This window comes from Antechinus flavipes, chromosome 6 (genome assembly GCF_016432865.1).
Source record: "Antechinus flavipes isolate AdamAnt ecotype Samford, QLD, Australia chromosome 6, AdamAnt_v2, whole genome shotgun sequence".
NCBI classification, from domain to species: Eukaryota; Metazoa; Chordata; class Mammalia; order Dasyuromorphia; family Dasyuridae; genus Antechinus; species Antechinus flavipes.
This window is the reverse complement of record NC_067403.1, coordinates 251,897,302-251,919,402: the sequence shown is the minus strand read 5'-3', so window position 1 is coordinate 251,919,402 and position 22,101 is coordinate 251,897,302. Positions and strand designations below refer to the sequence as shown.

Sequence of the window (22,101 nt, the reverse complement as noted above, 5' to 3'; positions counted from 1 at the left end):
AAGTAATGATTCATTTCTCCATATTTTGGGAGCATCCTAATGCCTGGTTTGTAATTAGAAATATCTGCCAGTAGTGGACTCTCAGTCAGATTTGTTTTTTGGGGGTATTAAGTTTAAGACAGTATCATATGCAAAGTGTCTTTGTCATATCCTTCAGCCCCAATTTTGTAAGAATGAGATAAAGTAACTAGTACTGAATTCTAATTTTAATCAGGTCTCCAGTAACTAAATCAGCAAGGATATCATAATGCGGATGCCCAAACTTAGATCCTTGTGACTTCAATATCATATATATATATATATAACATAATTTATATATATATGTATATATATAATGTACTTTATATATACATATATGTATAAGTTTACATTTATATGTATATACATATGTATATATAATTCCTGTATTTCAACAAATAATTTAAAATCTTTTATACTGTCTGTAGTCATACTACAAGGAATTTCTCTTTCTAGGGCTTCCTACTTCCTTGCATTGGTAATAAATAGAAATCCTAATAATTTGTGTGGGTTTATTGTATCTCCTAGTACATTGCTGAAAGGATTCATTGCTTTTCAATTTGTTTTAAGCTGATTATCTAGAAGAGAAACAAGAATCATCATGTGGTATGTGTGGTCACTGCTAAACTTGGAAGGAAGGAGACCTCCTTACCTCAGCATCTCCTTCCAAAAAGATGGCAAAGGAGTGACTGCAACAGTTTTTAAATTTGTAGAAGCCAAAGGATTGTGGGCTTCTGGAATACTTGTGAATACCTGGTTGGAGCAGAAGGAAGACTAAAGCTTTGAGAATGTGTGGAGTGCTAAATTAGTCAGATTAGCTTTACATACATTTTCTCCAAGGGGCCAATTCTTTTCTTTTGTCTTGTATTTGAACCTTTTACTTTTCTGACTTTTATTTGCTCTGAAAGTAAGCTGCCTTTGGAAAATCACTCTTTTTTTTTTAATTTTATTTTATTTAATAATAACTTTGTATTGACAGAATCCATGCCAGGATAATTTTTACACGACATTATCCCTTGCAATCACTTATGTTTCGTTTTTTCTTTTTTTTTTTTTTTTTTTAATTTTATTTTATTTAATAATAACTTTGTATTGACAGAATCCATGCCAGGATAATTTTTACACAACATTATCCCTTGCAATCACTTATGTTTCATTTTTTCCCTCCCTCCCTCCCCCCCCCCAGGATGGCAAGCAGTCCTATATATGTTAAATATGTTGCAGTATATCCTAGATACAATACATATTTGCAGAACCGAACAGTTCTCTTGTTGCACAGGGAGAATTGGATTCAGAAGGTAAAAATAACTCGGGAAGAAAATCAAAAATGCAAATAGTTCACATTCATTTCCCAGTATTCCTTCTTTGGGTGTAGCTGTTTCTGTCCATCATTTCTCCAATGAAACTCAATTAAGTCTCTTTGTCAGAGAAATCCACTTCCATCAGAATACATCCTCATACAATATCGTTGTCGAAGTGTATAATGATCTCCTAGTTCTGCTCATCTCACTTAGCATCAGTCCATGTAGGTCTCTCCAAGCCTCTCTGTATTCATCCTGCTGGTCATTCCTTACAGAGCAATAATATTCCATAACATTCATATACCACAATTTACCCAGCCATTCTCCAATTGATGGGCATCCATTCATTAGGAAAATCACTCTTAACTAATGCTCTCATCCAGGTGTTTTATCTCCTCTCAGGTCAATAGGGGTTATTGAAAATTTAATCAGTATTGTGGAAATATCTGGAAAAAAAAAAAAGACTACAGCAGCCAAGTTAAAAAAAAATCAGTAGATACTGGGATAAAAAATGTGAGTAAAATTCATCAATAGGGGTTAGAAAGAAGGATGACCAGACTTTCTATATACTGTGTACACGAGATAGTTCCCTCAATATTCCCATTTTGTTTCTATGTTAGCACCCTAAAATATTACATCCAAATCTTATATCCCATCAGGGAATGATGATATCTCTTGATTTTTACTATCTATGCCTCAGATAATTTTATTCAAATGTGGAAATCAGTGAAGATTAGGAAAATAGAAAAAACAAAAAAAAATGTAATTTTTGTCCTCTTGCTTTTAATATATATATTAGTGCAAATCAAAAAAAAAAAGTAGTACATCCAGTTTATTTTTTAGAGGGTGGCTCAGAATTTCCACAATCTATTATCTTCAAAATTATTCTGAGCCCAGAAAATATTCATACTTGTCTCAAAAAACAAACAGTAGAATGCTGCCCAGAAGGAGTAATGGGAGATTAGATAAATAAATATCATCTCAAAAATACTATAAAGGAAATAGGTTCCCGAAAGAGAAAATAGAGAATAAGTTCTGTAATGTGACTACATTCTCATTTTTATTATGTCTTACGAAAATCAGCTACTGATGTTTACATTGTATCACTCCCCACAATATTAGCAGAGAACAGTAAGGCTTTGACAAATGCTACAACAGACCATGACTTTACAGTTACATAACTGATATAAAGGAAGGAAAAGCATAGTAACTTCTTGTTCATATTCATTGGTGACAAACCATCACTGAGTCTTATACATACTCCAGGACATCTCTCATGGATATATTCATTCATCCAATAACATTTGATAAATATAATAATAGATAAAACAGATTCACAAATTGGGGAAATATTAAAGTTCCAATTTTGTAAATAAGTAAACAATAAAGTAGAGGATTGGATGGATTGTTCAAAGGTTACAGCTGTAGCTATATCTGTAAATTCATTGATTTATTGCAGTATAATTTAACATCATTACTAATAGTGTCTGCTATCTGTAAAAAAAAAAATTCAACAGAGCAATTGATTAGTTTTACTTCTCAGAAATCATGTGATATGACTGCTTTCAAAATGCCATTAGATTCAATTGACAATGAAAGAGATTGTGTTAACAGAAAATAAAAGGTGGAGAAGTGAGATACATTTAAAACATTTTATTAAGACTACAGCAGCTAAGGAGCTACATCACTGTGAGTGGTGAGGAAGAACCTGGGACATCCTGGCTTCTCAGGAAGTACCTTTCCTTTTCAGGATCTCCAGGGTATTTCTGTCTGATCTCAGAAGGATCACATAGCACTTGGGAGCAAAGATGCAAGCGAGAATCCCAGCACTGGAGGTCAAGATGGCAAAGACTTCCAAGGCCACGATGGCCTTGCCCTTGGAGCTCTGGTACGAGGGCAGGAAGGAGATCCAGACGCTGCAGAACACAAGCATGCTGAAGGTCAGGAACTTGGCTTCATTGAAAGTATCTGGCAGGTTCCTGGCCAGGAAAGCCACAGTGAAGCTCGCCAAGGCCAGCAAGGCCATGTAGCCCAGGACACAGTAGAAGATGAGGAGAGTGCCCTCATTGCACTGGATGATAATGGAGCCAACCTCAGAGTGGATGTCCATCTCCAGGAAGGGGGGGTATGTCCCAAGCCAGATGCCACAGAGACACATTTGGATGAGGGTGCAGGTGAAAATGAGAGAGTAAGATGCTGTGGATCCCAGCCAGCTCCGGATCCTGCTCCCTGGTCTGGTGGCCCTGAAGGCCAGAACCACAGTGATGGTTTTAGCCAAAATGGAGGAAACGGCCACTGTGAAGACAACTGCAAATGTGGTTTGTCGCAGCAGGCAGGTGGCTGTGGTAGGATGGCCGATGAAGAGCAAGGAGCAGAGGAAGCAGAGACTGAGGGAGACCAGCAGAGTGTAGCTGAGACTGCGGTTATTGGCTTTGACTATGGGGGTGTCTCTGTGCTTCACAAAGACCCCCAGGACCAGCACAGTGAGGAGGGAGAAGCAGATGGCTGCACAGGCCAGAATCATTCCCAGAGGTTCCTCATAGGCCAGGAAGGTCACAATCCTGGGGAGGCAGCGATCTCTTTCCCTATTGGGATATTGATCTTCAGGGCACTGCAGGCACTGCTCTGCATCTGTGAGAACCACAACAAAAAGCATTTCACTCTATCATATATAGATAAGAGTTTTTCTAATAATGCAGTTTTAGTTATTCCATATCAAACAGCCTCATTTTGTAGTACTTATTTTAAGTCAGAAAGACAAAAATTCTAGAAGCTAAATAAAAAAAAAAATTCCTTATCTTCAGATGGAGCTCCACATATGAATAAAACAGCATGGTGATGATATTGATTCTCTATTATATGATTACTAAATATAATATTAATGACTTCCAATATTACACCACACACAATGAGATCTGAAAGTTCTCTGAGACATTGAATCCATTTCTTCTGTCACATTTTTCATCGTTGAAAGCCAAGAACTAATAAATTAGATGATCAAGACTTTGTAATGTCCTTTTAATGCAAGGTTATAACTGAATCTTCTGGGTTGTTATGGTACAATGTTCTGCTTATACTGATGAAATAATTATCGTATATTTTCTTTAAAGATATTGATTTTTTAAGCAGAAACAAAATGTTGGACATTTGACAATGGTTTCCTAGTTTCCACCATTCATTAAGTGGGCATTTCAAAACTGTTTCCTTCATGTTTCTACTCATCAGTGTTAAAATCTTTTGTATGTGTATGCATTACTCCAGGGATAATTACTCTCACAGAGACTGTATCTTACATATTATTCAATAATTTATCTCAGAATAAATTTCAGAAAATTTTCAGAAAAAAAGAAATAATTATCATGAGAATGTCATGGAAAGTAAATGTAAGGGCCAACTTTTTATATCATAATGATACGCCTTTATATAGCTAAAATCGTATGCAATGACACAGATGAGTATCTTTTCCAAGAAGTTTAAGAAAAAAGTGAAGATGACAAATCTACTTTTTATTAATTGCAATATTGTCAGAAATGTTATTAATTGCATTATGACGAGAGAAATTAAAACATAAAAATAGTAAAGGAAGAAATAAAACTATCCTTATTTTTGAATGGCATGGAAATCCCGGGAAACTAGAATAGACAATAACAGGTAAAATTAATAGAATCATCAATGAGGCTACACAGTAAACCCTTAAGAACTCTACATTTTTATGTAATGAAACATCCAAAAGTTTAAAATAGAAAATAAATTCCATTTCAAATAATTGCAAAGTACATAAAATATCAGGTTGTTTATGCAAATCTTAAAAATTCTTACAATGATTCAATTATGAAGAATTTAAAGAAATGATAACAATTATATGACTGGAGAAAATTTTTAATCTTCTAAATTGACTGTAATTATATGAATAAAAATAAGACAAAAGGGTGCCATGGAGGTCAAAGTTGGTTCACAAAAGAAACAAGACACTATGTTTAGTGAACTGATAAAACTATTGAGAAACCAAGGTAAAAGCTTTTGGCTATACCAATTTATTTACTAAGCAATGCAAGTCAGTTACATAACTAATCAGGACAGGCCAACTCAGTGTTGGCAATGGACCTCAAATACTGTGGTGTAGGGAAGGGGAGAAAAGATTTTTATACAATTTTTTGTGAACCAATTTGTTTCCGTCAAGACTGCAATTCCAAGGAAAAGAACCTTTCACAAACATTCTCCAGAGTCCTCTGCTTAAACTTTTATGGAGGTATGTTTTCCAGAAGGTTGTTTCCAGACTCCCTATTTTCAATGCCAAAGTTACCTACATTTAGGTAATATCTAGACTTTTTCTGTTTTAGATTATTTAAATTTCCCTTAAGACTTGAGAAGAGTAAGTTTAAGTTTTAGTATAAGCTTTACCACAGAAATGGGGAAATTTACAATTGGGCACTATGGAAAGGCAAACATTAGGGATTCTAATAGTAGTAAAATGATACTGGGTTCTCCTTGGATAGATTTTTGGTATCTTGTACCTGAGGATTCTCTTGATAGTTACAGAAATGACCAAAAATCCCCCACAGTGCATTAAATGAAAAGGATTTCATAAGTGCACTATTATTTTAACTCAGAAAATATTATTTTGATGAAGGAAAAGTTACTTCTAGTTAAGATTCTCCTCCTCCCACCAAAGAGTAAAATGTCTACTACTTTGGGAGGACAGTTTATCTTTAGGAATTCACCTGTGTGATTGGAAATCTTCCCTTGGGGGCATATGATGCAATCAAAGCAGCATATAGGCTGGCCTTCAAGGACTGTCTTCTTGAATCCAGGGCCACATTTCAGACTGCAAATGGAAGTTGGAGTCTGTATTTGTACAAGAGAAAGGAAGAAAATGTCATTGTAAGTTAAGAATGACTGCTGAAAGTGGATATACTGCGGTCAAGAGGGTTTCATTCCTCTCCTATGAAAAACATTCATAACAAAGTATTTGCAATTCTGTAGGACAAAAACAATGTAATTCTCAATGTCAAATTCTTTCTCTATTTTCCATCTTCCACTTCAGATCATCTTTTCCCCAATAAACCTGCACAGATTCTCCACTAGGCACAATTATGTTCCTTGATTTTTTTTTAAACTGTAGTATATTGTGGCATATTTTGCCTCCAAATACTGATATATTTTAAAAGTGCACTCTATTTTTCAATAGGTAATTGATGACATAAGAGGAACTATTTTTGTGTTTTCATAAAATATCCTGAATGTTTGAGGGATTATTATTTTAGAGGTTATTCACTGTAATGTATTAATTAAAGAGTTCTGATTGAGACTAGATAAATATTAGATGATTTGATTGGTTAATCCTATTCTTGGGTTGACCTTATTCTGGGGAGAGTTGTAAAGAGTTTGGTGGAAATGATCAAATCACATAAATAATTAACTATATATAATGATACACATGCTTGACATCAGCAAAAGATATAACCATACTTAAATGAAGAATCTACATTTTGTGGTTTGTTTTTATCTTAGAAGAACAATTTCCTAAGAAAATAAAATATCTTTGCACTGATTATTCCCTTTTAAAAATTATTATTTTTATTCTCCAGATGTCACCTTTGGTTCATTTTTATAGCAGGAGAATTTTTTGAGACTTATAAAAAGTAAGGGATCTATTCTAGATCACTTAACTTAGAACCACTGGTTCAATTCAACTCAATTTAGTTCATTTCAACAAATACTAATACATCCCTTACTTACTTACTTAAATAGTGAAAGATCACCATTCTCATCAGTTGCGGAGGTAAAACTGGAATTCTAGTAGTAGTAAAATAATACTGATTCTGAGTTCAGAGTACTTCCTATCGCATCACTGTGCTTGCCTTCTCAGCCTTCCTTTTCTCTGGAAGTTTGTCTTTTCCAAACATCAGCATATTAAAAAAAGTTATTGTTATTTTAACTCTTTCTTGAATATTTCTTTACTTTAAATCCACTTAATCCACAATGATCTATCTACTTAATTTTGAAATCTGATCTATTGAATTTTTTTTGTCCTGAAATGCACAAATCAACTATGTTGATTTTTATTTTAATTGTTAAGATCTCAGTCCTTCATGGAAAAAAAAAGTTCTTTTACAGATTGAATGAAACAAAATTATTTAATATAAAGAATACTAAGTTATCAGAACCTAAAAGGTGAAACAATTTTTTCTGATCAAGTTAATGTCTAAAACCATTGTCATTCTTTGGGACACGATATCAGGACACATTACTTTCAAAATTTTTGGATTCTAGATATAGGGTAGTCTTTGGTGCAAAAGGACCCTTTGGGGAAAAAAATTCCCCACTCTCCATCCTATTGTTATTCTTCAAACTTGCCCACTTGATTTGGGATAAGGACCAAACATGGAAAATTCTTTTTAACTAAGGACCATCATGTAACTTAATTGGAAAGAATTTGAAAGTAGGATTGAAAAAAAGAAAATCAGAGCTCTGTCTTAGAGCAAAAATGAAGAGGAAGTGGATGCTATCACCCTGTCACACATATTTCATGTGCTTGTGGGGAGGATTCTAGTGCCAATCACGAAATAACAGTGTCAAGGACTGAAACAGGCATGGTGATAAAGCTTATATTCACTGGCCCCTAACCTGAGAAAAGTCTTCTGGCCAATCTATATCTTCTTCATTAATGCTGAATTCCTGATTAAAAGGGATCGCTTGACCCACTTTCACCAGTACCTCAAGAGAATTAGGGAAGGATTTGAAATTCAGAATATCATATGTCTCAGCCACCATCCTGGTTCCATTCCCCCAAGATTTATCATTAGCACTGTTGCCAGGATTGGCGCATTTCAGGAAGCGATGGATCTGAAAGCAAGAAGAGATAGTCATTATTCATTGGAGAAATATGGATTCATGCTTATATCCTGGGATATTCCTCATAAGTGGGCTCTGAATTTAGAGCTTCCAAAAGTTCTCATTTTCTTTTTTGCTTCAAATTCTAATTCTTGAGCTTCTCTTAGAGGTTTTTTTCTGCTTTTCCATATCTAACCACAGACAATGGAAGAATAATAAAGCAAGTAAACAATTATTATAAATATAGGATTTAGTTCAAAAGCCATTTCATCCTCCTTTTGCCAAATCAGTAATTTCTTCCAAATATTTCTGATGTCTTGCATTCAAAGTTCTTTCTAAAATGTGTGGTCAGAGGAAATTCAATATCTTTTATAAGCAGAAGCTTCCCATTTCTTTCTCATTAGATTGTGAGAGCCTCAAAGATGGAGCCTTTCTTTGTATCCCCAGAACTCAGTAATTTTCCTAGGATAGAGTAGGTGCTTAAAAACATGAGATGATGGATGTATTTTTAAGGGGATTTCTGCATGTGTGTGTGTGTGTGTGTGTGTGTGTGTGTGTGTGTTTGTGTGAGGCAATTGGGGCTAAGTGACTTGTTCAGGGCCACACAACTAGCAAGTATTAAGTGTTTGAGGCTAGGTTTGAACTCAGCTTCACCTAACTCCAGGGCCAGTGCCCTATGCACCGCACCATTTAGCTGTCCCTTATTATTCTTTCTTTTGTTGATTTTTTTACTACTTATTCAAAAGTCTTTTTAATAAAAAAGTTCAGTACACACCTCTAATATTGTTGATAACACAACCAGGTATAAAGCACAATTTGACATTCCTACTGAAGGCATAGAAGGGAAAGCAAATACTAATGCTTTATAATCTTAAACCATTTGAAATATTCAGTAATGCAAAATAAATAGGAGAATAATTTTAATGCAAGAAATTATGTAAAAAATTGCATAATGATAAATTGTAAGAAAAGGAATCATTAAAACCATCTAAGACAAATTGGACAAGCTGAGGCTTCAATGAAAGCTAGCAAAATATTTTGGATACACAAGATCTAGTTTTCATTGTTCGATTGACAGTATTCAAGAAAATTCCTTAGAGAGATGGAACATAAAATGAGAAGGAGGAAAACAGAAATACAATCTCCATTATTCTCACTGAGAATTGTTGTGGTAAGATTTCATTATTCCAGGGAAAAAAGAAATTAATTAGAAATAATATTCCATGTTTGTTTTATAGTTATTGATTCCTCCTGTCCAACTCTTTACAGTATTATGGACCGTAATGGACCTGGTTCTTCTGTCCTACATTATCTCTTCAATTCTATTCATGATAATGATCAGGGTTTCCATGACACTATCTATCCATTTTGTTTTTTGCTGTCCCCTCTTCCTTTTGCCTTCAATCGTTTCCAACATTAGGGATTTTTCCAATAAATCCAACTTTTTCATTATGCCACCAAAGAATTTTAGCTTCATCTTCTAGGTTGGACTTTCCAGTGAACCCTCTGAATTAATTTCTTGAAGTTTTGACTGATTAGATCTCTTTGCTGTTAAAAAGACTCTCAAAAGTCTTCTTTAGCATCACGATTCAAAAGCATGGATTCTGTAGCATTCAGCTTTCCTTCTAGTTCAAATCTCACCTATATGTTGCTATTAAAAAAAAATTATTGTTTTGTCTATATGAACCTTTGTCAGCAGAGTCTAATTCTGGTAATCATAACGTGTACCTCAGTGGTCAAGAATCTCTCAGGAGAAACAGAGTAGCTTTTGTAATATATCAAAGGATGAAAAAACAGCACAAAAGTTGCATCTCAAAAATGACCCCATGACATCTATTATAATCTAAGAGAGTTCTGAACAGCATAGTAACATAATTCTGTACTTCAACCACTGATGCCAAAGAGGTCAAAATTTCTCAGTTCTAGGAAGTCTTGCAACATCTTCTACAATAACATACTCCCCAAAAAGCAAAAAAAATCTTGTCATATTCTCCATAGAGGGAAAGCAAAAGGGAATTGGAAGAAAAGGCAAGTTTTGCCTTGTAGTACAAAATGAAGAATGACAGAAGAAAGTTTACTTAAATACTATGCATTCCTTAATCCAGAACAATAAATAACAAAAGCAAATTTGTAATTATTTTAGAAATGATATCTCTGGCAAGAATAGTTATCTTATTTTAGTAGAAAAAGCATTTATATAGTAATTACTATATGCCAGACTCTGTGCTATGTAATGTACACATATCATTTACCTTCCAAGAAAGATCTGGATTTTGTCCAAGGTGTGATGTCTCTCTTGCCTCAGACTGGAGCATGTGATGGAGAGCATGGGCCACTAAATAGACTGCATTGTAAACATTAAAACTCAGTTCTGTTGTGATCCTGTCCAAATTTATATAGTGTAATTTAGTTAAGGAAAGTCCTTCTGGGCATAAAGAATCTAACATTTCCATATGTTTATCTACTTTAAGTCTGCAAGAAAAGACTGACTCCCAGAAATTCTTTAGGAAAATGTCCTCAGGAGTCACCCTGGGATTCAAGCTTTTTATAAAATCAGTGAAACCTGGAAGCTCTCTTTGGTGATCAGAAAATATTATTGTACCATGGAAATGGTTAGAAGAGTCAATATTATTAACTGGAGAAAAATCCCAAGAAGAGGTGGTGACTAATACCTTCCCATAAATAGCAAAATCAATCAATATAATAGAAAATTGATAAAGGGAGTCTGGATCTCCATAGATGAAAATCACATTTGATGATGATGCCATGATCTCAGAAAAAATTCTGAAATATTCCTCCACTTCAATGTTTTGGGGCACTCTTCCCTTAAAAGCTACACACAGACCATTCCTGACCATTTCCTCTTTGAGATTGCTGAAAAAAATTTCTCCTCCTTTGTTATCTGAAAGAACCACTCCAACCCAATTCCAGTCAAAATGTAGCATCAGTTGGATGAATGCGAGGTGGAGAGTAGATTGTTTGCTTCCCATCTGATAGACGTGAGGGTACTGGACCTTATCAGACAGGAGAAGATCAAACGGACCATAGCTGATCTAAATGGGAAAAAAAAGAATACTGGAATGAAGATTTAAGTTCCTTCAGAGTAGGATTCTGTCCTCCTTCACTTTTGTATATCAAGTGACAATCATTGTCTTTCACAGAACAAGTAACGGATAATTGCTCATTTTAAGTTAGAGTTTCACAGCCCCAAATTTCATTATTATGGAATGGAATTACACAATTATACAACTAGATGGAAATTCGAAAATGCACCTCACCTAGCACCCTTTCTCCATGTCTTCTTCAATCAATGACTAAGTTTCTTGATACTGTCCAATGCTGGAAAACACAGTTTCCTCCAAAAAGAACATTTCTCTTTGATGCAACTTTACCCATTAGATCTTTTTTCTTAACTATTTAAGTAAATCTGTGTCTAGGGAACATTACCTTATTACTCCTATTTTTTTCATGTTGATTCCTGGAGAAATGACTCTTTCCTGCATAATCTGTTAGTTAAATGTTTGAGCATTATCCCTAACTCATCTCTCAACTCACACCTCAGCATTTCATCTATTAAGCCTTTCTACTACAGGAATTCTACTCACCTAAGGATTTCAGGAAGAATAGTATTGTGCCGATTCCAAGAAATGTGATCCAGAGCTTGGTCTAGAAGGAAAAGTTCTCTACCCCAAACCCAACCAGAGATGGGAGATAGAGACCTTCTCACACTGAAATCTCCTGTCAAGGAAGGCATTACATATTACCCTTGCCCAGTTAGTAAGAGCTCTATGAGATAAGCAATGATTCACTGCTCCATAATAAGGGAGCATTCACATGCCTCTAACCAGAAATATCTTCCACTGTCGAATCTTCAGTCACGAGATTTGTTTTGCAGCAAGAGGTTAATATCATAGGCAGAGTGTCTTTCTAATATCCTTCAGCCCTAATTTTCTAAGAATGAGATAAAGTAACTAGTAGTGAACTCCACATTTAATCAGGTCCCTAGTAACAAAATCAAATGGGTATCCAGATGCAGATTCCCAAATTGATGTCCTTGTGACTGGAACACCGCAATGGCCAAGTCTTTGGGAGATTTATTTTAACATCTTTCATCCCATGAAGTGGAAAAATGAGAAGTGTGGCTGGTAGTACTGTTTCATTCGATGACAGGTTATAACAGTACTTTATTACTAGACTCAGATTTTTGGTAAAAAATACATAAAATATTGCCCACAAACATGGAAATTTTTGTCTCATAAGAGTAATTGTGAGATGGCTCTCTTTTATAGCCCCTGTTAGAAAGCCAATCCCATTTTTATTGAATTGAGAGTTGTTCTACCTGACATAATGCTAAGAAAGTATCCTCTTTCTTATTGATTAGAGAAATGGAAGTTAAAAGAACTATGGGATATAAGCCAATAGCTATCAAATTGCCTAAAATGAGAGAAGAAAGAAAAGACAAATGCAACAAGAATGTGGGACGATTAGATACTAATATACTATTGGTGGAATTGTGAACTGATCCAATCATTTTGAAGAGAAAATCTGAAACTACATTCAGAGAGGTGTTAAAAAAGTATTTCTTCAATTTGACCCAGCAACACCACTATATGATCTATTTCCCAAAGCAATCAGGGAAAAAGGTTATAAGGCTATATTTAAAAATATATTTATAGTAGCTCTCTTAGGGGTAGCCAAGAATTGATTTTGATTCTTTGACCATCCATTAGGGCACTGTTGCATGAATTGCTAATAATTGTAATGGAATTCTAAATATATAAGAAATAACACACAAGTTGATTTTAGAAAACCATGGTAAGACTCACATGAAACAATGCAGAGTGAAATGAGAAAAACAAGAAAACAATGAATTCAATACCCCCAATACAGCACAAAATACCAATAATGTGATTCAAATAGTCTCTTTGAAAGATAAAGCTATTCTAAGTAATAAATAAAAAACATAAATAAATAATGAAAATAAAAACAAACAAACAAATAAATAAAAATAAAATCACTTTTCCAGGACATATAAATGAAAAGACTATCCACCTCCAGTGAAAAAAACTGATCTATGGAATCATGTAATGTATTGCTCCACATATATATATTCAATTCAAATATTCATGTTCTGGAATGACGAATAGGGAGAAAGGCAGAGATACAACTTGGAACTCAAAATAAAAAAAAGCAAAAACAACAAAATAAATATCCCCTCTCCATTATGTGTCTCTGAGTTGATCTGAAAACTTATGGTGCAAATAAGGGAATACTATCCTAATTATCCCCAGGATAATACACCATGATCAAGTAGGAATTATACCAAGAATGCAGGGCTGGTTCAATATTAGGAAAACTATCAGTATAATTGGCCATATTTATGACCAAATTAACAAAAACAATATGATCATCTCAATAGATGCAGAAAAAGCATTTGAAGGCAACACTATCTTATAGAAGTTAGGAGCACCATCAGATATTTATGAAAAAATCATATTAAATGGAGCAAATGAGTGTTTAAAAACAACAAAAAAATTTTATCAATAAAAATAATACAAATTCAACACACATTTGATGGATTGTGTCAATGATTACCAGTCTAAATAACCTACAGCACATACCACATTCATATTTCTTAGTGACCCATGACTCTTGGTTAAAGAAAAATAAATAAGGATAGAAAAAATAGCAATGGAAAACTCACCAAACCTACATAATAATGCAAAAAGCAAAATAAACAAGAAATATAAGTAAACTGTGCAACAAAATAAATACATTCATAAAAACCAAATACTTGTCATGAAGATAAATGATGCTCTCTATATATATGTTTTATGACTATATGAAGTTATACTTAATGTACACATTACCATAGATATTGTAATTTTGATAAGACACTGAGCAGGTAGTTTTAACCATCCCAAAACATGCAGTTTTTGGTCCCTAAACCTGAGCCAGTCAATAATATAGCAGGATCATAATCATCGCAATGATAATACTTACGACCTAAATTTTTTGTGATAGGAGGTCTCACCAGGTAATTATATTTTTGTGTTCTGAGTTTAGTATCTATACTCAAAGTATTCCTGTGTCAGAAGATTATGCTGAACTAATGTTTTCACCTGTATTAAGTCAACTCAGGCTTATTTTTTTTTGTGGGGGGGGAGGAAAATGGAAACAATGGGTTTGGATTTAATTTAATTTGTCTTTTTCTCAATTTATATAAACAAAACTGATTTATAATTGCTTTATACAATTTTTAGTTTCAAATTCTCTTAATCCGTGCTCCCCTCCTTGAGACTACAAGTACTTTGATATAGATTATACATGGGCAATCATGCAAAACTCTTTCATTTAGTCATGTTTCAAAAGTATATGCAAAACAAAATAAAACAAAAGTCAAGTGTATTAAAGTAGGAAAAAAGTATGTTTCAATCTGCATTCAGTATCCATCATTTCTTTCTCTGAAAATTGATAGCAGTCATCCTAAATTTTTTGGAATTGTCTTCATTTAATTTCTGAGAATAACTAAGTCATTCATAATTGCCCATTAGCTGGTGAGATTTTTACTTCATTCAAACCTAAAAGAGTTAAACCAATCAGCTATTGGACAGACCGAGTTTTCTAGTAGAAAGGTTATTTCCTTCATTTTTGTATCTCTTTTTGTCAGAACAGTGCCTAAAAATTCTGAAAATTGTTCAGCAACTCACTGCCACTTCCCACTTCCCCAGAAGAGATTATAAAGGATTTGCTGTTTTTAATACAAATAACATAATGAATAAAAATGAGTGACCATATTGGGCTTCCTTACCTGTGGAGCTTTATAAAGTTTGAGAATGGTAGCCATGACCATGGACAGTGTGGTTGACATTCCTCCAATGACAGCCACTGAATTGGACTGCTTGTCACACCTATAATTAGGGATAGTTGGACCACTCCCTGAGAGCCATATCAAGGAGTTCTCCACAGCTAGGTTATTGTTGTGGAAGTTATTGAGCAGTTGGTAACCCAAGGTCAAGTTGGGTAACAAATGGGGATCCTTATTAATTTCATCCACAGCAAATTGGAAAATGAGAAAATGTTGGTAATGGTTGATCATTGATCTAAAATGAAAGGAAAAATATAAATATTAAAAACAGGAAAAACTCTATATTCACAGAAATGGAAAGATCTCCAAGTAAATGGAATGTTGGACATAGAGTCACTAATTCCTGTCTTAAATTTTACCCCTAACATTTCCTAATAGAGTGGTTCTGGACAAATCATTTTACCACCATGAACATCAATGTCCATATCTGTCAAATGAGAGACTTGGATTGCACATCTTCTAAGACCTTTCAAGAACATATAAAAATATAAAGAAAAAATGATGTGTATTAGACTTTAGAATGAAATGCTTGTGAAGTTCACTTTTGACTAGAGAGGTACCAAAAAGTAACGCAAATTTAGCAAATATGGAAGTATCCTACTAAGTACTGTTATGCTACCTTTGCGTGATCAGGATACCACGGCCGTTAAAGTTATAACTCACCGGGCAAGCAGTGCCTCTAATACTGGTAAATGCTAAAGGGGATGTTTTTGGTAAATAGGTGGGGTTTTTGTTTGCCAATAACTTTTATTCCTTTTAATCTTTCCTTTACCTTCATGAAAATTTCTTGGGCAGCTATGGGACGACTAGCAAAAGTCAGTAAAGGTGTAGGCAGGATGGTCATTAGGGGACTCTTACAATGCTCCATAGAAGAGATGGTCAATTCTTGTTGGGAAGTCAAGGAGGGTTTGATAAAAGAGGGATGGATATAAACATTTATAGGCTTGTGGAAATTATTTGTGTAAAAAATGATCGGATACATATCTTGATTAGGCACTAGATTAAATGAAGAATTGGTAATTATGTGAGTAATATAATTCATATAGTGAAAAGGAAGTAACAGTTCAAACTGATGACAGCTGTTTTGTCAGCATATTTTAAGACACATTCCTCAGCTGAGGCTGTGAAGAATGAAACAATATTGGAAGTTCACAAATGCAAATGAAGATTTTGACTAGCTGCTATAGAAAGTAATAAGCAGTAATTTAGGATGCAGTACATGGATTGCCTTGAGATCCACACTGAGAGGACAGAAATTTATAGTGGATCTTGTTACTTAGAGGGAGAATTATTTACACAAATAATTAAATCAACTATAGGCAACATTGCACTGATAGTAAATGAAATAATTCTTGATGCCATGAACATTTTGGATTTGTTAATCCTTAGCTCATGGGTGTTCTAATAGTTTATTTGAGTGAATGACCCTTATAGTTTATATGATGGGCACATAAAAGGATCGAAAACTTTGTGTAATTTGAAAACCTTGTCAGTGATCTGATATTTGTGATACCTGTGGTCTATGTAAACTTTATATTGCTTGGTGTTTTAGAAATATTTTAATGTTATACTTATAATGATCCTATTCCAATATGGAGTCACTTAGAGCAAATGTACTTGAACCATATTAAAGTTTATAAGAAAAGACTTATAAAGTTTCTAAGTTTTGTTCTTTCCCACTGGTAATACTCTGAAAGGGAGATGAGGCTTAAAGCTTTGGCTTGGAAGATCCTCTGGACTGATTGGAGTATTCTGAATTTGTTCTCTTTTTTGATGTTTAAAATAGCCATATAGATGGTGTCTGAATAGTCTATTTCTCTGATTGCTTCACTGTACCTTAATAAAATCTTTACTTTAGCAGCTTCCTATAAATATCATGTTTCAAGAAAATTTCAAACCCAACTATTTGCTTCAACCAAATTTTTGAGGCTAAATCAAATGCAATTCTATCAACAATCCAGTCAGTCAGAAATATGGGTGACTATTTCATCAAAAAGAAAATTAATCACTTACTTTGAAAATGCAGTTGTCCAGATGAAAGGATCCTGGAAGAATCTCTTGCTAATTTTTTCCTCTCTCTTCATAAATAAGGAAAAAAAGCCTCCTAAGATGAGGTCCCCTTCTTTTCTATATGTGGGACTATAAGTTGTGTGTATATGACAAGGGCCCTTTATCATCTGGTATCCAGAAAGAGAAAACTGCAATAGCAGAATCACAAACAATCTAGAGGGTGACAGCCTCAGTTTCTCCAAGCCCATAGCTAATATTTTAAATCTCTAAAGAGCCAAGGAGTAGGTGACTGTAAGGTGACTGGGAGTCATTGTCCACGAGTCTATAGGCACCTTCTCCTTTCTAAGGATTTGTTTTTCCTAACAGATGCTCAGGCTTTGTATACTCCCTCTCCTTGGGAAAGCAGAACATGAGTCATGAAACTGGCCTCTGTTTACAGGAAAGACAAAAGCTCAAAAGATCAGGGCATATTTATGGGACATTTGTGCCCCCCAGATATCATTCTCCTTGTTCCGGAAAGAGAAACAGGGTCCATCGTCATTTCTCCAGGGTGCAAATCAAATAAATGTGTTGACCAGAATGTGAGAGTGATGGTCTCTGGTGACCTTTCAGCTTAGCAACTCTGCACCTGTGGCTTTCATCTTAAAAAGTTTCCAAATTGAGGCAAAACCCTCAAAATTATGTTTGGGATTCTCCTTGGCTGCCCTCAGTCTCTGGGGACTCCCAACTACCATGAGTTCTGGGATGCCCACAAGGCTCTCTGATCTCTCAAGCTTGGTTTCATGGGTTTTCTGGAGAATTGCTTCCATTCTCACCGGCCCAAATCTCTACAATGACTCAAAATTACTTACCTAAGTTACATCAGGCAAAGGACAGAGTGACATGACAAGGGTAGATCTTCATAAGTGGGAGCACAGGTGCTAAACTTAGAGTGTTTTATTTGTTCACTTAATGAATGATGATTTTTTTTTTTACTGATTTTTCTTTATGAGGACTTTATTGTAATCTATTCTCACCTAGAAACAGTTTTTTTAAAAAAAACTTTTAAAAAACAGATTTAAAAAATCATTTCATCTTTTTCATCAAGAAGATGAAGTTTCATGATTAAAGATTAACCTGAAATGAGTGGATAGCACTAATGTTTTTCAGAGTCTGGGATTAGCTACAATCACATTGGAATATAGCATACATGCATCCTAAGTCTTGCCTTCTTTTACTCTTGCTGGTGTGTCTTTGAATATTTCTAAATTTTTCTATTCAGGTTGAGAGCATCTTGGGATTGAACATTGTCAGAGAAGTTGTCTCAAGAGTCTCAGACTTCTGGGAAGTTTGGAGCTGACATATTCCTTTCAGCATTGTTCCACTGAGTCTGAAGTCTGGCTTATGGGCTTCTCCATCTTAATTGTGTGGGTTCCTTGAACTTGGTGGGAATATGAACACTCCTTTTTTCCCTTCTGGTTTCTTGGAGGGTCTTTGGGAATGGGCAGACAGATTCAAGTCTTAGACGTCTTTATCTTTTGAGAAATCCACGTTTTCTCTGATGACTTAAGATTTATAGATAAGGTTTATAACATATCATGGACCTTATCCTCAGCATTATCCTGTCTCTCACTGCATCTCCATAAAAATATCATTGGCTCATAGATTTAGAACAGAGAGGGCCTTGGAGGTCATGCAGTCCAATATTTTACAAATGGATAAACTGAGGTGCAATCGTAGCTGACATTTTTGTGGTGCTTACCACATGCCAGGCACTATGCTATTTGTCTTATAAATATGATCTCTTGTGATCTCCTAAGAATTCCAAGAGGAAAGTAGTATGATTACCTTCGATTTACAGATGAGGAAATGAAGGGAAACAGAAGTCAGGTGACCCCCTTAGAATCACAACTGGTGTGTGTCTTGAAGGTCTTATCTGAAGGCAGGATTTCCTGACTCCGGGAATGAAGCTCTATCACCTTAGAGGATCATAGACTTAAAGCTAAAAGGAGGCTTGAGATCATCAGGACCTGGATCCTGAACTTTTTTGTGGATGTATCCTGGACTTTTCTGGCATTCCCTTTCTTGGGGATCCATATTTTAAAATTCATAAATGAGGGAGAAAACCCCTTCCATTTGAAGAGTTACTAAAATAGCTCAAAATTAAGCCTCTGGACTTTTGTGACCTCCAAGGATGGTTCCCTGAGTCTCAGAGATGAATCATAAGATCCCAGGTTAGAGCTGTCTTCAAGTTGAACCCCCTCACTTCAAAGATAAGAACAAAGGCCAGGCCTGAGAGGGGCCCAAACAGCAGAGCCGTGTGTTGATAGCAAGTGTTATGGCTTAAGTTCAGGGCTCCTCTCATTGTACCTCATGGCCATTCCAACACTCACCTATGCTTCCCAGCTTCAGGAAACCTCCCAGCTCTGAGTTGGGCCTTAAAGGGCTTAACCCTCACTTATAAGCCAATAAGCTGGAGCTCGGAGGGCTGCGTGAGGACATGATTTGCCCTACATGTCCCACACCAAAATAAGCAGCAGAGGCTGGATTGGGCTTCAGGCTCGAGATTGGAGATACTTTCTGCTTCAGAAAACTGTTGTTTCTAAAGTCATTTCATGCATCAGTGGGGAAGAGATCCAATGCAGAGGACACATTCTCCATGTTTAGGATAGTCAAATCCCTTTTCTGGTGAGCTGGGCTTGGGGGGAACCTGCTGGCGATGTAGGTAAGAGTGTTTGAATGTGTGTGTCTGGGTGTGCATATGGGCACGTGTGTGGAAGCCTATCTGGGAGCCGAGGTCGTTTAGACCAGGACATCATCCCTGGGATACAGTCATATCCCCTGTATACAGTGTTTTGCTCACTACCTGATTGCTTTCTTGTGGTACCTTCAGGAGGGTCCCCTGGGACACAGGGTAGAGCAGACAAGATTGCAGGTCTGTGCTCAGCAACATGGTGCCTGATAACTGTTTGGTTGCTTCTCTATCACCACAAACCATCATTAATCTCAGTCTTGGTCATAGGTCCTTTCTCACTTTCCTTTCCTGGCAGAACAAGCCACTAATTCCCTCAGGGCAGCATCGGCAGTATCGTCAATGGGTCATTCTTCTCCTCAGCTTCCCCTTAGGTATCACACCTGGGCAGCGTGCTGAGGGTCAGGGTCACAGAAGGACAGAGGGAGGAGGGAGGCATTTGGACTTGGAATGGAAAGACACCATCAGATCACATCTAGTCCAAGGCCCAGATAAGGAAACTGAGGTTGAAAGAGGAAACCTGACATAAATAGGAAGGAGCACAGCTGGGATGGAAGCTTTGATTCCAAAGAAGTATTCTTTTCACTGTGGCACAATCCCTCCCATGATGATGAAGAGGGGAGAAGGGGACCACAAGAAAAAGTTCTTCAGAACTTTCCTGTTAACCATTACCTGGAAGAAATGGATCCAGGAATTCTCCACCAAAATGCTGGGATCCAAATTCTATATTTCATCTATCCCATCCCTCTCCAGGGCTGACCCCAGGCAGGAAGATAGAACAAGGCACCAAGTGTTGGACTTTCTCTGACCTCTCAAAGAATCACTCAAAGAGGCTCTGTAGCCTTATTGTAGATTTAAATCCTCACAGACTGACCAATGGCGGAATAAGCTGTGGTATATGAAGATAATGGAATGTTATTGTTCTGTAAAAATGATGAACAAGCTGATTTTAGAAAGGCCTGGAAAGATTTATACAAACTAATGCTGAGCCCAACAAGCAGAACCAGGAATGCATTGTACACAATAACAGTAAGAATTGCAATGACCAACTATAAAAGACTTGGTTCTTCTTAGTGATTCAGTGACTTGGGACAGAAGATGCCATCTGCATTCAGAAAAAGTACTATGGAGATTAAGTGTAAATCAACACATGCTAGGTTCACTTCTTTTTTCTGTGTATGCCCTTTGACCCAGCAATATCACTACTTTATCTACTTCCAAAATTGATTACAGCAAAAGAAAAAAGAACTTATATATTATAAAATGTTTATAGCAGCCTTCTTTGTGGTAGTAGAGTTGAAGTTCAGCCCCAGTAGTGAAATAAGGGTGTGTTATGCAGGGGCCAGGCAGAAAGAAATTGGCTATGAACGTGTCATATTTTGTTGATCAAGAGAGACAAATATATATACCCCCAATGCTTATAGACTTGATACAAAATACATTTCACATTTTTCATTAATTTCATGAATATTCTTCACTTTTGCTGTTCCATATGAATTCTGTTTTATTTATTCTATCTCCATAAAATGATAATTTGGAAATTAGGTAAAATTGTCTTGCTTATCATATTGTTTTGACCTCCCTGTGAGTAATTAATCTTTCCTCCAGTTATTTAGTCACCTTTATTTGTGTGATAAACACTTTGTGATAGAGTTCCCATTGTCTCTGTGTTTATTTCAGCAGATAGACTCTTGTGGGGAGTGCTAAATTAGTCAGATTAGCTTTCCATACATTTTCTCTAAGGGGCCAATTCTTATCTTTTCTTTTGTCTTGTATTTGAACTTTTTACTTTTCTGACTTTTATTTGTTCTGAAAGTAAGCTGCCTTTGGAAAATCACTCTTAACTAATGCTCTCACCCAGGTGTTTTATCTCCTTTCAGGTCAATAGGGGTTATTTAAAATTTAATCAGTATTGTGGAAATATCTGGCAAAAAAAAAAAAAAAAGACTACAGCAGCCAAGTTAAAAAAAAAATCAGTAGATGCTGGGATAAAAAATGTGAGTAAAATTCATCAATAGGTGTTAGAAAGAGGATGACCAGACTTTCCATACTGTGTACACGAGATAGTCTGCTCAATATTCCCATTTTGTTTCTATGTTAGCCCCCTAAAATATTATATATCTTATATCCCATCAGGGAATGATATCTCTTGATTTTTACTATCTATGCCTCAGATAATTTTATTCAAATGTGGAAATCAGCAAAGATTAGGAAAATAGAAAAAACAAAAAAATGTAATTTTTGTCCTCTTGCTTTTAATAGACATATTAGTGCAAATCAAAAAAAAAAAAGTAATACATCTAGTTTATTTTTTAGAGGGTGGCTCAGAATTTCAATAA

At 35.5% G+C, this 22,101-nt stretch overlaps 1 protein-coding gene across 1 annotated transcript; it reads right to left on the bottom strand.

The window, feature by feature from the left end:
• Window positions 1–2,728: 2,728 nt before the first annotated feature.
• LOC127539882 (vomeronasal type-2 receptor 26-like) lies at window positions 2,729–4,038 on the bottom strand. Its single transcript, XM_051964299.1, has one exon. It carries the CDS (start codon window positions 3,973–3,975, stop codon window positions 3,046–3,048), a length of 930 nt encoding a protein of 309 aa, XP_051820259.1. The 5' UTR covers window positions 3,976–4,038; the 3' UTR covers window positions 2,729–3,045.
• Window positions 4,039–22,101: the final 18,063 nt, after the last annotated feature.